This window comes from Saccoglossus kowalevskii, chromosome 16, assembly GCF_978046115.1.
Source record: "Saccoglossus kowalevskii chromosome 16, keSacKowa6.1, whole genome shotgun sequence".
In the NCBI taxonomy this organism is placed as follows: domain Eukaryota; kingdom Metazoa; phylum Hemichordata; class Enteropneusta; family Harrimaniidae; genus Saccoglossus; species Saccoglossus kowalevskii.
The window spans coordinates 16,498,716-16,513,478 of record NC_140656.1 but is presented as its reverse complement, the minus strand read 5'-3'; the positions used below and the strand labels follow the sequence as shown (position 1 = coordinate 16,513,478).

At 33.7% G+C, this 14,763-nt stretch overlaps 1 protein-coding gene across 1 annotated transcript; it reads left to right on the top strand.

Moving 5' to 3' along the window:
• Nucleotides 1-3,603: 3,603 nt before the first annotated feature.
• LOC100374070 (conditioned medium factor receptor 1-like) lies at nucleotides 3,604-11,736 on the top strand. The gene is made up of 9 exons (XM_002733775.1): nucleotides 3,604-3,756; nucleotides 4,280-4,501; nucleotides 5,500-5,636; nucleotides 6,574-6,845; nucleotides 7,165-7,344; nucleotides 9,161-9,250; nucleotides 10,773-10,917; nucleotides 11,050-11,126; nucleotides 11,585-11,736. Exons 1-9 carry the CDS (start codon nucleotides 3,604-3,606, stop codon nucleotides 11,734-11,736), a joined length of 1,428 nt encoding a protein of 475 aa, XP_002733821.1.
• Nucleotides 11,737-14,763: the final 3,027 nt, after the last annotated feature.

The following is a 14,763-nucleotide window of genomic DNA, read 5'->3' as shown; positions in this document are numbered from 1 at the left end:
CAAAATAGACTTGAAATTTACATCCCTCTTCATCTAGATTATCGAATGAGAGTTTAATGTTGACATAGATTTAACTTGAATAAATCATGAGCATTTCAAAACATCTTCCAATGAGTCGAGAAGTATTAATCAAAGATTCGATGTGATAATAAATATTTAACAGAATCAGCGAACTTTTTTGGTGGAGTCCGGTCAAACCCTGGTGGCAGACATGTTTGTTTTTATTATCAGAGGACGCTTACGCGCGTAATCATTCCATATTTGGAATTTGCATTTCTCAACATGGTAAGATGAAAATACCTCGTAAAATACCGCAAAATTACGGCACGCTGTAACTTATAATAATTTTTATACATCTGTCACCGTAACGCCATAAGTTACAGCGTATGTTATAAACTAATGAATGAGGCAATAATATATACACGTTTTTACAACAATAAACCATGTTGTTGTGTGTACGATTTATAGGTGTGAACAGCAAGCGTACTTAAAACACACAACAGTAAAATATGTCTTTTTAGGTAGCATGTTGTTTTTTCCAGTTTAGTTAATCCGTAACTTCGTTAATTCAAATCAAGGTATATATTTTCACGATGAGATTGTTGGCACTTCAGCTAAGTTGAAACTATGTTAATTTATTCATTGAGTCAAATTCTCTAAAATGGCATGTAGTTATTTCAACACAGTATATCCAGTCATTTACATCAACTAGTTACACTATGTTGGTGAGTTTATTAAAGAGAGAGGGTCGTCGCGCAGCGCGTGTTCGACAATTTGTGAAAATAGTAATCACTTGAACTTGAAAACCAAGTCATGTTGTAACACGTGTAAATGTGTATCATGTAATTTCATGGTTCTGTAGACACTTGGATAGTTGAATAATGTTAGCTGTATCAGGCCCGTAGCCAGCACTTTTGAATAAGGGGTTCAAAAACAATAATAATATATTTGATGTGAAATGTGTGATTTTTTTAATTTTCAAAATGAAAAAAAATGTGTATTCTTTGGTATCTAAGAGCTCTGTTGCAGACATTTTTATATTCTCTGTTTTCAATTCAATTGACTTACTTTGTGTTACGTTGGTAAGTTAATTCACATAACATCTTTGAACTATTTCACCATTTTACTAGAGCAGGGGTTCCTGAGCCATTCCCCATCAACATACAAATACACGCAAACACTATAGATTCACTACGGCAATTGTTGTACACAAAAAAATACAAGATTGTACGTATCTTAGCATTATTGTCTTTGTATTTTCAGGTAGAATGCTACTCACGAGTTTTTTCGATTACATAGCAGTGACACAATTTCATGTCGAAATCTGTCTACAATTATTCATTTTAGTATTAGTGAATTTATTATTATGTAATTTATCATTATTTATTTCAGTAAAGGGCCTCCGCCCATCGTACAAGATGTAATGGATAGAAAAGTGCATAACACGTTTTAAAAACAATACAACATCCATGTAAACATATGGTACTAAGTTAAGCTAGATTCATATTCATCTCGTCAGTGGTAGTGGTAGTTTAGCAGCAGTCTCCGTAGATTACAATGACTACATCTCCTTTTTATCAACCCCCTAAAAATAAAGTAAATTTTCTAAGAAATAAAAAAAAAACGTCTCAGGACTATATATATATCTTTTTCACCATATGTTACGGGGAAAAATTGTGAGATATTGGGATATATGCTTGCCATATAAAATAATTATAGTAATATGCCCTAAAACAGACAAAACATGTTTTTATTTCATTTTTGTAACATAATTATTTTACATGATATATCATTCATGTAAAAATGAAGAAATTGACAATAGTTTGTGTAACACACTACTCTAATAACGCAGACTTTGGCATATCACCCAAGTTATGCTCCTTGGATGTAACTTTGCGAACGTATCCACAGCACGATTAATATCGATTTCTCGATGAATTTGCAGCAAAGCTAGAGATGTCAAACTCCTTTGCCCTATATAATATGTATTCAGCCTTCTCAATGCAGATAAGCTGTGCTCACAATTGCAGCTTGTCGCAGTTTTTGTAGTAAAACAAATATGTTTGAAAAGTACATTATATGATTCATCGCATAGTTTCAGTGCTGAAGCAACACTCTGGGGTAAATTTTTGACTGCAAGAAACTTATTCGACCCATACAACTCGTGATGATAAATCTTCGGCATTTTTTGAATGATCTGTACAACCCGTAGCTGTACACTAACACAGGCTGCACGTACTAATACAATAAGTTCACTACATTTGGCTGACACACTTGGAAAACAAATACTGTATATGCCATCATTAACTTGAAGAATACAAAACTAATGAACCAAACTAGGAAAGTTCAGTGTCGTGTTGTGCTGGAAAAATTACGGGACCGATCAATCCCGTTCGATCCCCACACTTTACTAACTGAGCGAACACTAGCATAAGACAAACGGCTTTTTTTTCAGGGCCGCCACATCTTTCAGAGAGTGAACACCATTATATTATTGTTTAAATATTGTATAAGTATGGTTACCCGTTTTAATATTTGACATCAGCTGCTTGAACGCGATCTTCATTACACCATCGCGGAATAAAAGCTTGCCAAATATAACAACTATGGTTGATGTTTAGCTGAGACGGCGTAACTTCGCGATTGGCATTTAAAAACTCGTTGCCACCAAAATGCTCATTACTGTGCAATTTCGGCTGAGTCTGAAAGTTACCTCAATGAGTCAATTGATTTAAACGATAATAATTATTTTAAATAATACTGTTTGTTTTAATATGTTCTAATCTACGATCATAATTGTATTGACTTCCGAAATTTAGGGGGTTCGACTGACCCCCCCCCCAAAAAAAAACAAACAAAAAAAAACAAACAAACAAACTACGGGTCTGTGTATTGACCTGAAGTGGTGTAATAATGATATGCTAGTATTGCGTTCCGGGGCTGTCCCATTGGTGAAATACACAGGTATGTGTCGCTGTTTTGATCTTTAGCCGAATAGCCACCTCAACATCGATCGTTTTGGGTATACTTTTCAACTGGCCGTGGAACACTCACACCAAAAACCCAGGTGAGTAACCCCCCGGACGTTGCGTTCATGCAACCCTTGTGTCAGTCCTTAGTTTACAAAATTTTATGCATGTATACTTGAGTCATATTTGTGAATATTGAAAGATTGTGCTGAAAAAATAGCCCGAAACATGCTAAACTGTTTTCCTATCTGATCGGGGACACCTGACTGGGTTTATCACCTGACCGTTGTTAATGTTTTACCCATGATGTTTATGTGATTTAATCATCAGTAGTAAATACCCCGATTTACGGTAAAAGCAATATTTTTACACTAAATGGTTATCTAAGCTGATCTATAAACTATTATTTTATTTTTCTAGCTAGATTTTATCAGCCATACTCAAATCGTCTCTCCATAAGGAGAGATGAGAGTGGGTTTGCAGTCCACTGCGCCTGTACTTCCCGGGCGCCACGTGTATAAGTAAAATAAAACAATGAGATTGTGGACCTGGTTCAAAAGTTGAAACTCAAAGGTCTATCCCTCAGTCGGTCCATCAGAAAATACGTGTCGATAACTGAAAAGAAGGGGAAAAAATGAACACAGTTTTAGAGTTAGTTCTCAGTCACCCAGTCTATGCAGGTGCATTATTTTGCGTGGCCTTGCTGATAGTAAGATATGCACTCGGGAGACTTTTGCAGAAAACAGTGAAAAGCTTCCCACGTAAATATCCAAGCGATGCCAACAAGGTAAGTCACGGTGCTCACGTTGCAGCTCGGTTAGGAATTATTAAGTTCACGAGTCAAGGGAATGCAGTCACCGAACAGAAACCTATGCGATTTGGAAGAAAGTGAGATTTATAGTACATTGTGTGTATATACAAGTTTCTGATTGGCTGACCGGTTTCATGCACGCAAAAGCCAATCAACAGTAAGTTTTTGGTCGTATAGTCGCCATGTTTGAGCACCGTCCGGTTTCATATCTGTTCATAAATATATATTATGTTCCAATATTTGTAAACAACTCATAAAATATAAATATTAGATAGCAGCTGCCTCTTCTACCCAAAAATGTTCTCACCGAACGTTTCTAATCCAAATTGTATCCCCCTGTTAAAACCAATATCAGGTATTAGATTTATTTACTTCTGCATAAAATTATCATAAAATTAAAAATAAACCAATAGGTGGTATTGGATTTATTTACTTCTGAATACAATAACCACAGAATTAAAATGGCACTAAAATTAGCAAATCTTTATTTTTATAACAGAAAAAGACATTTTTCTACCATGTTGCTATCGTTGGAGCTGGTCCAGCTGGATCAACTGCTGGTTACTACCTTGCCAAAAAAGGTTGGAATTGTTTACTGCTTGAGAAAAAGAAGTTCCCACGTGATAAGTACTGCGGCGATGCAGTGTGTAAGACTGCTATAGAAATACTTATTGACATGGGTGTGTATCAACAGTTGCTAGAAGAAAAGAAAGCTCATGTGGTAAGAACATTAAACGATGTGGTCAAATTTTGTGTGAACATTGCATTTTACTTGCTACAAAACCGACGACGACGGCCACTCTCTATGTTATATAAACAAATATGTATACATCACATGGAACACGTATCGACTTGTCAATTGATAGTTCCATTTCAACCAATTAGAGCTTCGAGGGAGGTAGTCGACGCGCTGCGCATGTGCGACATTTGTGTTGATAAACATTGATTTCCCCACAATCCAATGCGCTCTTCTAATGGAAATCACAAGTATGAGGTTTGACCTGGGCGCGACTTGCACTAATAACCGGCGGTGACTCCTTCAATACCTTCTAATCACTTAAAATACTTAATTAAAGCTTGGTAACGTCTCAGTTTGTACTCGCTGATCTGTGTAAATAGCCAAAGTCGCCATCTTTCAAGTTGTTTATATGAGACCCATATATCTCGCGCATGCGTGGTGCGACGACTACCGCCCTTTAAATAAATGAAAGGTGCGAGTTCGGTTATTCCTTGTAACTGGCGTTCATTCTCATCATAAAAAAAGTTCTACCAATATGTACTAGGACCAAGTTTTCAATAATTCATAGAAGAGAGATTTGTTATGTGGTAAACAAAATGTTCCACTTGACTGTTCTGGATCGTATCTATGCCTTTATAACTCCTAATTCTATGCATTCTGAGTTGTTTCTCAAACATACATAATTTGGGGATTGGGGAAAAATGTTGTTGTTAAAAATCCTGTCTGAGAACCTAATATCTACATCTACAAGGATTGTAAAACATCTATAGATTTTTTCTCAGTATCAGAATGGGCTAAAATGAGTGTATTATAGTCAATTTTTAAATTGTTTTCAATAGTTATAAAATTTGAAGAATTGCAGCATTTTCAAAATTTTGTCAATTTTGACCCATACCGAGCATGGCATTGGCGACAATGAAAAGAAATAGTTAATATGTATTTTCATTCTTGTTCTCTGTATTCGTTTCCAATATTAAAAGGCTGATAACGGCGGTCTTTGCAGCCCAGGAGGTCTGAGTTACGTTGGACGAAGTAAAGAAATGTTAGGTGAAATTCCTGCAGCCATAGCGTGTAAAAGGATAAATCTCGACAATGCTATCGCCATGGCAGCAAAAAGGTAAAGTAATTTCATCTATCTGATGAAATTTGATGCGTTGATTATAATATTGTATCATGCTCTGTAGACTGTAAGTAGTCATGTTCTGATCATTTTTAATTTAATGAACAATCACATAATTTACCATTATTTGATAATTTCATGGTTTGTTAAAAAATTTTGAATAAATGTGGAAATTTTTGCAGGATTATTTTGTTTAAGCTTAAAAAATTTGACCTTGGTTTTATAATAAGTTTATTTATCATATAATATATACAATAATTTAAAGCTATTAATTTACATTGTAATTCAATAATATTAATAATCATACTAATAATACCAATGATAATAATATATTGCTGGAAAGTAAAAAATAGCTGAAAGAAAATCAGTCAAATCTATTTACTGTAAACTACTTTATTTTAGCTGGAATTAATTTTCACTTTTTGGTGTTTCGTATGAAATTTATTTTCACTGGTTTTTGACGAGTTGAATGTAAAATATAGGAAAAAAAGTATATTCGCTAGATTTTATTTTCACTGAATCATTCCTTCAGCGAAAATAGAGAAAATTAGTTCCAAGCGAAAGTATTTTACAGTATTATGAAATCCGTTTTAAAAAAAGACGTTTGTGAGATGTTGGATGATGAGTTCATAAAGTGATGATTTAAATTGTAGTCATAATGAGTTTATAGTAAAGTGATGAAGGAGGAATGGAAGAAGACAGGAAAAGAATGAGCAAATAATGGACAGAAGGAATTATCATATGAAGAAAACAATAATGATTCCAGTTATCAGTTAAAAGTTTTTGGGAACCTCAAAATAAAAATAAAAATTTTTAAAACAATTTTAAAATAAGTATGTGTCTGTAAGAAATTCAGAAAACAATTTAATGGAAACATTTTTATTTTTCGTCTGAAAGATTTACATAATTTACTTTTCTCTTTTTTCCTGTATAGGGCAGGTGTTCATCTACGGGAAAACTGTTCAGTTTCCAAAGCAGTTTTTGACAAGAAACAAGGCCTGTGGACCATAAGCCTTGAAGGTGTTGGCATCACCTACAAGGCCCGAGTTTTAGTGTGCGCGGATGGTGCACCGTCCACATTAGGACGGAGTTTAGGTCTTGTGAAGACTCCTCCTGGTGGCACTTGCAGCAGATCATATGTAGAACCTGGCACACATAAATTCAAAGCCGATGGTGTGGTGTTTTATAACCGTGGACTCTTACCTGGTAAGGTTTTTCACCTAATATTTAGTAGAGTAACTCATCCCACAAATTGAGGCGGGGCGAAAGCTTTGAGGAATTTCGATTTCTGCAAATATTTTTCTTTTCCCATTTTGTCAATTCTTTTACGTTAATATGCAGTAAATTTTGTTTTTATCCATATGATTTTATTTTCCACAATATCTTCTATTCTTATAGCTTTTATATGGCTATTTAAAACAAAATGAAATCATGTAATGGATACATTTTTTCTTATAGAAGATTATTAATATGACTTAATTTAAATATTCCAAGGAAATTCATTTAATATCTATTGTTCCTTAAGGCTATGCAGCTCTGTTTCGTCACCATGGAGATGAGCTTAACTACTGTGTTTACATAATACCTGGTAATCCAAAGGTAACCAATGACGATCTACCGCACTGGCATGAATACTTAAAAACGAAGGATCCAAACATCAGTCGAGCTCTCGGCAAAAACTTCAAGATTGAGAGAATGAAAGCTGGTAAGGTATTTAGTATGCAAATGTTGTGGTAGTGCGCTAAGTTAATTAAAATAATTAGTTTAATTAATTTGATTAGTTTAATCACTTTTTTCTTTTATAGTTAACATTTTTTAAGATATAAACTGTGATTGTGCCACTTCATCTCGACAAGATACTGTTGTCATGGTAATTGGAAAATGTACTAGTTTTGCCGCCAAGAGGCATCTGCCATTTTAAGCTATTGTAATTCCAGATGAATATGCATAATTGATTATTTTAAAATGTTAACCAGAAAGAAAAAATTGGGAATTATATCGGGATTATGGAACTGTTGATCATTGTATCATTTTATAAAGGGCCCTGATGATATGATGTACAGAAAGTACATAAAATATGAAATTTCATTATATGTTGGTGTCACAATGAGTTTATATCACAAACCCTCCCTTAGGCCACAAAAGAAATGGTTTTACTTTGGAAAAATTGATAAATGATGCGGTGGCACAGTTTTACTGTGAAATCTGTATTAAAAGCCACGGCTTCTATTAAAATAGTACAATACAACAGAGGGGATGCGGATTCTATTAGAGCATCTACACATATGAGAAATGATGAATTTTTGGTTCTCAATTATTCAAACAGAATGGATGCGACTGCCATTAGAAATACGACTTTTTTTGTTTTTTTAAATTTTTGTTTTGTATAATGATTATTTAAATTTTTAATATTTAAAAAATAATGATTTCAAATACCTGTTTTGAAGATTAAATCAACAAAACATTCTCTGATACAAAAAACAGTGTACATTACCAGTATGCAAATTGTCAAAAAAAAAGTGAGATCACAGGTTTTAAACTGATGAGCAAAACCGATTTGGGGGAGAGGGTCTTTAAGGACTTGATCATTAAAAAAGTTTTTTACATTTTTCATAATGTTTTTCTCTATCTTCCTGTTTTTTTTTTTTAATTTTGTCTGCGCAGACCTCCTTATAATTCTTCTTTGAATACAAAGTACATACATATGGCAGCAAAGAGTTCATAGATCATTTGCCGTAATTTTGTCAAGAGTCACTGCTCTCTGCCAATTCATTAAGTGCAAAAAACAATATATAACAATATACTATTTTCTATTCTACACTGAACCAATTACAAACTAGATATCAATAATTTAGACCACTTTCTCACTCAATAGTAGATGATCAATAATAGATAATCAATACATGCATTATTAATCAATTGCAATGGTGTGCATTATCCGGCCGTAATATCACGAGATCACAAATCACTGCAAATAATAGCATTTTGACAATCGAATTATTTGTAACCGAGATTCAATTAACCTTTTCATAGAGTTCCATGTGCATCATTAGAGCAGTATTCTGACCAATCAGCATCACAGCAGCTCTTCTAGCAAGCTATATGTTTATTTGTGTGTTGCTGGTTACTAGGAGATATGCAGACAGAAAATGTGTGCTTTAAAGCGAGAGGGTCATCATCTGCGCACGCATGAGAATTGAGTCCAAATTAACGACAACATCACACGCTAAAAATGCAAAGGCTCATAGGTAGACACTTGTTTGTAAACAATGACACGCTATGGCCACCTGACGCATGCGCAGGTGACGACTCCCTCGCTTTACATCATAATGAAAATATTATGCCAATAAAGACAATATGTAGATCAACCCGCATCATTCCCCGGGACATTGTTAGACTTGCAACAGTGTTCTAAATGAGAACAACACGAAGCGCTTGAATATAAATTAGGTGCATATTCCAGTAAAAATAAAATTGCATACATTGACTTTGTTTTTCTTAATTTTTTTTTCATTTTCCAGCCAGTCTGAGATTGGGAGGAGAACCAGTATCTTACAGTGATCATGTAATCCTAGTTGGAGACGCTGCGGGAATGATCGACCCCATGACGGGTAATAATAATTGCATTTTTTACAAACAGACGTATCTATCAGTTTATAGCAACAATGAATAATATAATGAGTTCTGCACAAATGTGGATACGATTACATATTTTGTTCTCTTTTTTTTTACTAAGAAATCTGTGTGTATAAATTCTTCCACAGGTTTTATTATATTTTTATCAGTGCTTGGCAATAAATGTTTGAATATTCGGCGAATATTCTGAATTTATTTGAGAAACATTACATCGGACGTTAAATCCGTCAAAATTGTGTTTTGTTTTAAGATATGTCCCCAGTTTATTTTTAGCTTTTATCATATTGTACATAGATTAATATACATCATCACTGCAGCCAATTACTACCACTATTCTGTCGTTAGATTTCTAATTTTAGACAAATACTAGTATAATCACTGCATTCACATGAAATTTTTAATGGTACAACCATTGATTGCCTAGCAACACAGAGCATCATGGGTAGCACCAAAATACAATTTCAGCTCTTTCATTTTCACTGTACTGACTCGCACAGAGAATGTGGAGAATGTGATATAGTCAAATTGTGATATAGTCAACTTTCAGCTATATTGCGGGCTTTGAAATAAAAGCTTACTTCTTTTATAAGCAGCCATCTTTGCCTGGATAGCAGACTTGCATTGGGAAAAATCCTGCAATGAGAGCATTAGACTGACATGACAAGCTCCTGTTTTCTGTATATAGCTAAATTTTTTACTTTATTTAGTTTTATGTAAAATTCTTTCTGTCTCCCCCTTTGTAGAAAGTTGTTTTGGTGTAACAGAAATGTACACCATTGTTCTATTGTTTTCATGTTAATTATATTCGAATGAAGGCTCTCAACTAATTTTCCATAATTATAGAGTAATTCAATGCTATGGCATCTGTCACGAGTGCAGTTCTTTTTTTCAGCCAGTCTTGTTTTCTCTAAATCAGTGTATCTTTGTATCGTTCAGTAGACGCAATTTGTTTTATGTGCACTTCTATTCCAAAGGAGCATTGTAGTGAAATTGTTGCATTATCATTTACAAAAAATACCGATATTTTTATTTTGGCAAATTCAGATTTGTGATAGCAAATTTCGATGCATCATTTACAAAAAACTCAGTGTTTTTTTTCGTATTCATCAGTTTCAGGGTTTCATGTTGCTTAAAGCGGGGGAGGCGTCACCTACGCATGCGTCAAGTGGCCATAGCATGTCATTGCTTACAAACAAGCGTCTACCCATGAGCCTTTGCGTTTTTAGCGTGTGTTGTTATTGCTGCTTGGGACGTTCACACGTTCGCAGGTGACGTCCCTCCCGCTTTAAGCAAGCACACAATAAACCACAGGCAAGGTTACATCAGTTGTGCTATGTTTCATCTTTGTGTACGACTCATTTCTAAGTTGACTTCATTTGTTGTTTTTCAATCACGTGAATGAAAATGTTACGTTTTTTACTCTGGTTCAGCATTTTCTAATTTGGCTTTCTGCAAAAAAAATTATTTATGGGTATAGTTCAATTTTTTTTATCCCAGGTGAAGGAATTCACCATGCAATGGATGGTGGGAAAATCGCTGCTAATTTCCTTGATGAAGCTCTGTTGCATGGTAACTATGACAACGATATGATGAAAATTTACCATGAAAGATGGATGAAACAATTTGGTCATGACTTTGTTTGGTAAGAATTTTAATAATTAATTTTAATTGCTCATGACAGCTTGAGAACTTCCCATTTTAAATGAAATTGCAGTTTCTCTTGAATTATGCCCTCTACAGTCATGATATAATTTGATTTTGTTTTTTTTTGCAGGTCAAATTGGATTTGTAAATTATTGTATCGCTTCCCAATTCTCTTGGATGCAGCCACTGCTGCAGTTAGTAGAAAAGGTAACTTTTTTTTTTATAAATTAGCTTTAGACAGGGTTCACTTTAGACATATTAACTGTGTAGAGAAATACTTTTTGAGCTATATCCAAGATAATGGTTGCTAAAAAATAAAAAAAATAAATGAAACAATTAAAATGAAAAAAAAAATAATATTAAAATAACTTGCTTCTTAGATTCTGCACTTGTAACATTTCACAAAGTATTTTTGTTTGTTTTGGAGTTTGCAAGATGACATTTTGCAAAAATAGGTCATATAATAACCACGATGACCGATTATTCTCTGAAACAGAAAACAAACATTTCCCATGTGGCACACTGTTATGTGAAATTACTGAAAAAAATGTTGGAGATACAGGTTTCAAACGGATGTGCACAATGGTGAGAAACAAAACATTTTTTGGTGTGTCCTCAATGTAATCTACAATTTTTCAACATTTGAAACTTTTTATTTTTGGCAGGTGACAAGTTTTTGGCAAGATGGGCCGACATAATGACAGGAAGAGTTCCAAAAATTCATCTCTTGAAACCTGAATTCGTCATAGTGATAACCTTTGAACTCTTTAAGTTAATTGGAAAGCGTCTTGTTGGAATTAAACCCAAGTCTGACTAGGGTGGTACAAGGACAAGTTAAGATTATATGAATAATGTTCTCTGTACAATTATGTTAGGCCAAAAAAAAAAGATCTGTTTGTGGTTCCAAGCACATTCAGCTGGCGCACGCGTGATAATAAATCCGTTGGGGGTAATATTAAGCCCACCAATAACTTGGCTGAATTCGACGTTTTTGTGTGGAAAAATCCCTTAAATACGAGCACCTAATTACACGAAGAACATAGAACACTTTCCTGGGGTATTTAAAACTAAAAATTGGCATTCCAGCTCAGCAGCCAATCAGCGACGGCCTTACAGTTAGATGACGATTTCTTTTTCTTTTTTAAATATCAAGAAAGTTGATCTGCGAATATGAACAAGATATTGCGCCACCAACAGCAGGCACAAATCCTTCCCTTTGTTTCAAATAAAAAAACAATTCTGAGCGTGGCTTTTGGAACTGATGCACATGCTAACCAGAGACAGATATAATTTTTTTGGTCTTGGATAAAAAGACGGAAATTGGTCTGTAGGGATCTTTTGGTAACAAAAACTAATATCCTAAAAGGACTTGTATCAGACAGAATGAACCTAATTTGTTTTTATCTAATAATCCATTCAATGGTAGTATTCAGTGCGAATATCATAAGTTAATTCAACTGGATGAATAGAGGAATTAATTTTAATAGGGCATTTTGAGTTTATTATACGCCTTCTGACAATAACATACAAGACGTATTATATGGTTTATCAATATAATCGACTGATGCAATTTTAATTAGTAATATATACATATGATTTGTCATATTTTAAACCATAGTGATCAAAGCGACACTTCAGTAATCAACTCTTGACTATGTAATGTCACAGTGATAGTTTTAAATTTACGGGATCACAGAATAGTTTATTGAATAACTACCGTCCAAAATCAATCAGGTCAGTGATATGCACATACCGGGTAATTCTCAAAACAATGCAATATTTTTTTTTTAAACGTTAAGCATGCAGGTGATTGCAAATGATGCTTGATGCAAATCTAATGTACAGTAGTCTCTTATTAATATTAAAGGTACACTGTGCAATATTTCTAGTATTGCCAGAAAATAAATATTGAAATAAAAGACAGGCACATAATATTTGTCCATTTTGGTTGATTATTGTGTAAAAAATCAATAAAATTAACAAGTTTGTTGCATTATATAGACTCAAATGAAATGACCTGCTTAAACCAAAATGCTGGTAAAAGCAGACTTGAATATTATCTATTTGTATTGAATTATAATGAACAAGTACTTGTCCATATTGAGAGATATTGCTCTGGAAAAGCATTCAAAATCAGCCATTTTGAATACATGTATATTTATAACATGATGTATAACGAATATATAAAATTTGAATATAATCAGTCAAAGCATATAGCTCTAGAACCCCAATCATTAAAGCAAAATGGCAGTCAGTCAGCTATTTTAAATCCAATCTGAAAAATAAAATGACGTGCAACAGGAACCCGTAATGTCTAATATATGTACCAAGTTTGAACGAAATCCATCCAGAAATGCTTGATATATGATGATTTTTTAGCACAAAAATGACCACCATTCGGCCATTTTGAATAGGATCGTCAAACCAATATATCAGTTTATCTCTGACATGATGTATAATGAATATTTAAAATTTGAATATAATCAGTCAAAACAAGTCGGAGATATGGGTCTAGAAGCCCATTCATTAAAACAAAATGGCCGCATGACAGCCATTTTGAATCCGATCTGAAAAATAAATGTTGTGCATCAGGAACCTGTAATGTCTAATATATGTACCAAGTTTGAACGAAATCCATCCATAAATGCCAGAAATGCTTGATATTTGATGATTTTTTTTAGCACAAAAATGGTCACCATTTGGCCATTTTGAATAGGATCGTCAAACCAATATATCTGTCTATCTATGACATAATGTATAATGAATATTCAAAATTTGAACAAAATCAGTGAAAGCAAGTCAGAGATATGGCACGAGAACCACATTCATTAAAACAAAATGGCCACCAGTCGGCCATTTTGAATCTTATCTGAAAAACAAAATTATTTGCATCAAGGTCCCAAAATGTCTAATGTATAAACCAAGTTTGAACAAAATCCATCTGTAAACAGCCGAGAAATGCTTGATTTTTAGGATTTTTTAGCACAAAAATGGCCGCCATTCATGAAACAAATTGACGTGCATAGGTATAATATCTTGTATGATGTCTGTGTGAAGTTTGATTGTGATTGGTCCAGGCATTTCTAAGATACAGGTCCGGACGCACGCACACATGGACACACGGAGGTCAAAACATAAGTCTCCGTTTTTGGACTGCGTCCAAACGGGGACTAAAAAATAAAGTTATAATTTATCATTATGGAGCATTGAATTTTTTTCAAAATATAATGTATGTAAAATTACAGTCTTTACTAAATTGCATTTATTGTATATTAAAATCATTAAACGAAACAGCTCTGTTTTTTACATAAGCACACACAACTAACTGATCTTTAGAGTTGAAATTATATTCCAGTAACGGGATTTCAAGCATTGTTGATTGGTCAAGTAATAGCTTATTTTAGGAAATTTCATCAAAACCTCATTTTTTAGTTGATTAATTGTAATAATTACAATCACACAAATAAAATCTTATCAGTAACTTTTACATGCAATATACAGTAAAATTGTTGAATTGGAGTAAATTTTCAAAAAAAACCCCTCTTAATCTATAATTGTCAGTGCTACTGTATGTATCAACACTGACCTTGATGCAGGTATTTTTTCCAAATAATTTCCTGCAAAGGGCTATTTGAAAGTGATTTTCCAAAATAATTTATAAATTTTTGGGGGGAATCAATTTGTTTTGCTGTATTGTATACTAGCTGTATGTGGCAATTTTTTAAAATATAGTAATACCCCCCCCCCCCAGAGTTTCTGATGATGACCTCTGACATGTCGAAAAAAACAAAGATTGATGAAGCTAGTAATGGGAATCTCTGGCTTCTAAGCAACACATTAACAC

Bases quoted from the DNA above. Each gene is read 5' to 3' on its own strand.
- LOC100374070 (XM_002733775.1), top strand. From the start codon at position 3,604: ATGAACACAGTTTTAGAGTTAGTTCTCAGTCACCCAGTCTATGCAGGT. The intron at 6,846-7,164 runs GTAAGGTTTTTC...TTGTTCCTTAAG, and splicing joins TAACCGTGGACTCTTACCTG to GCTATGCAGCTCTGTTTCGT. The intron at 11,127-11,584 runs GTAACTTTTTTT...TATTTTTGGCAG, and splicing joins TGCTGCAGTTAGTAGAAAAG to GTGACAAGTTTTTGGCAAGA.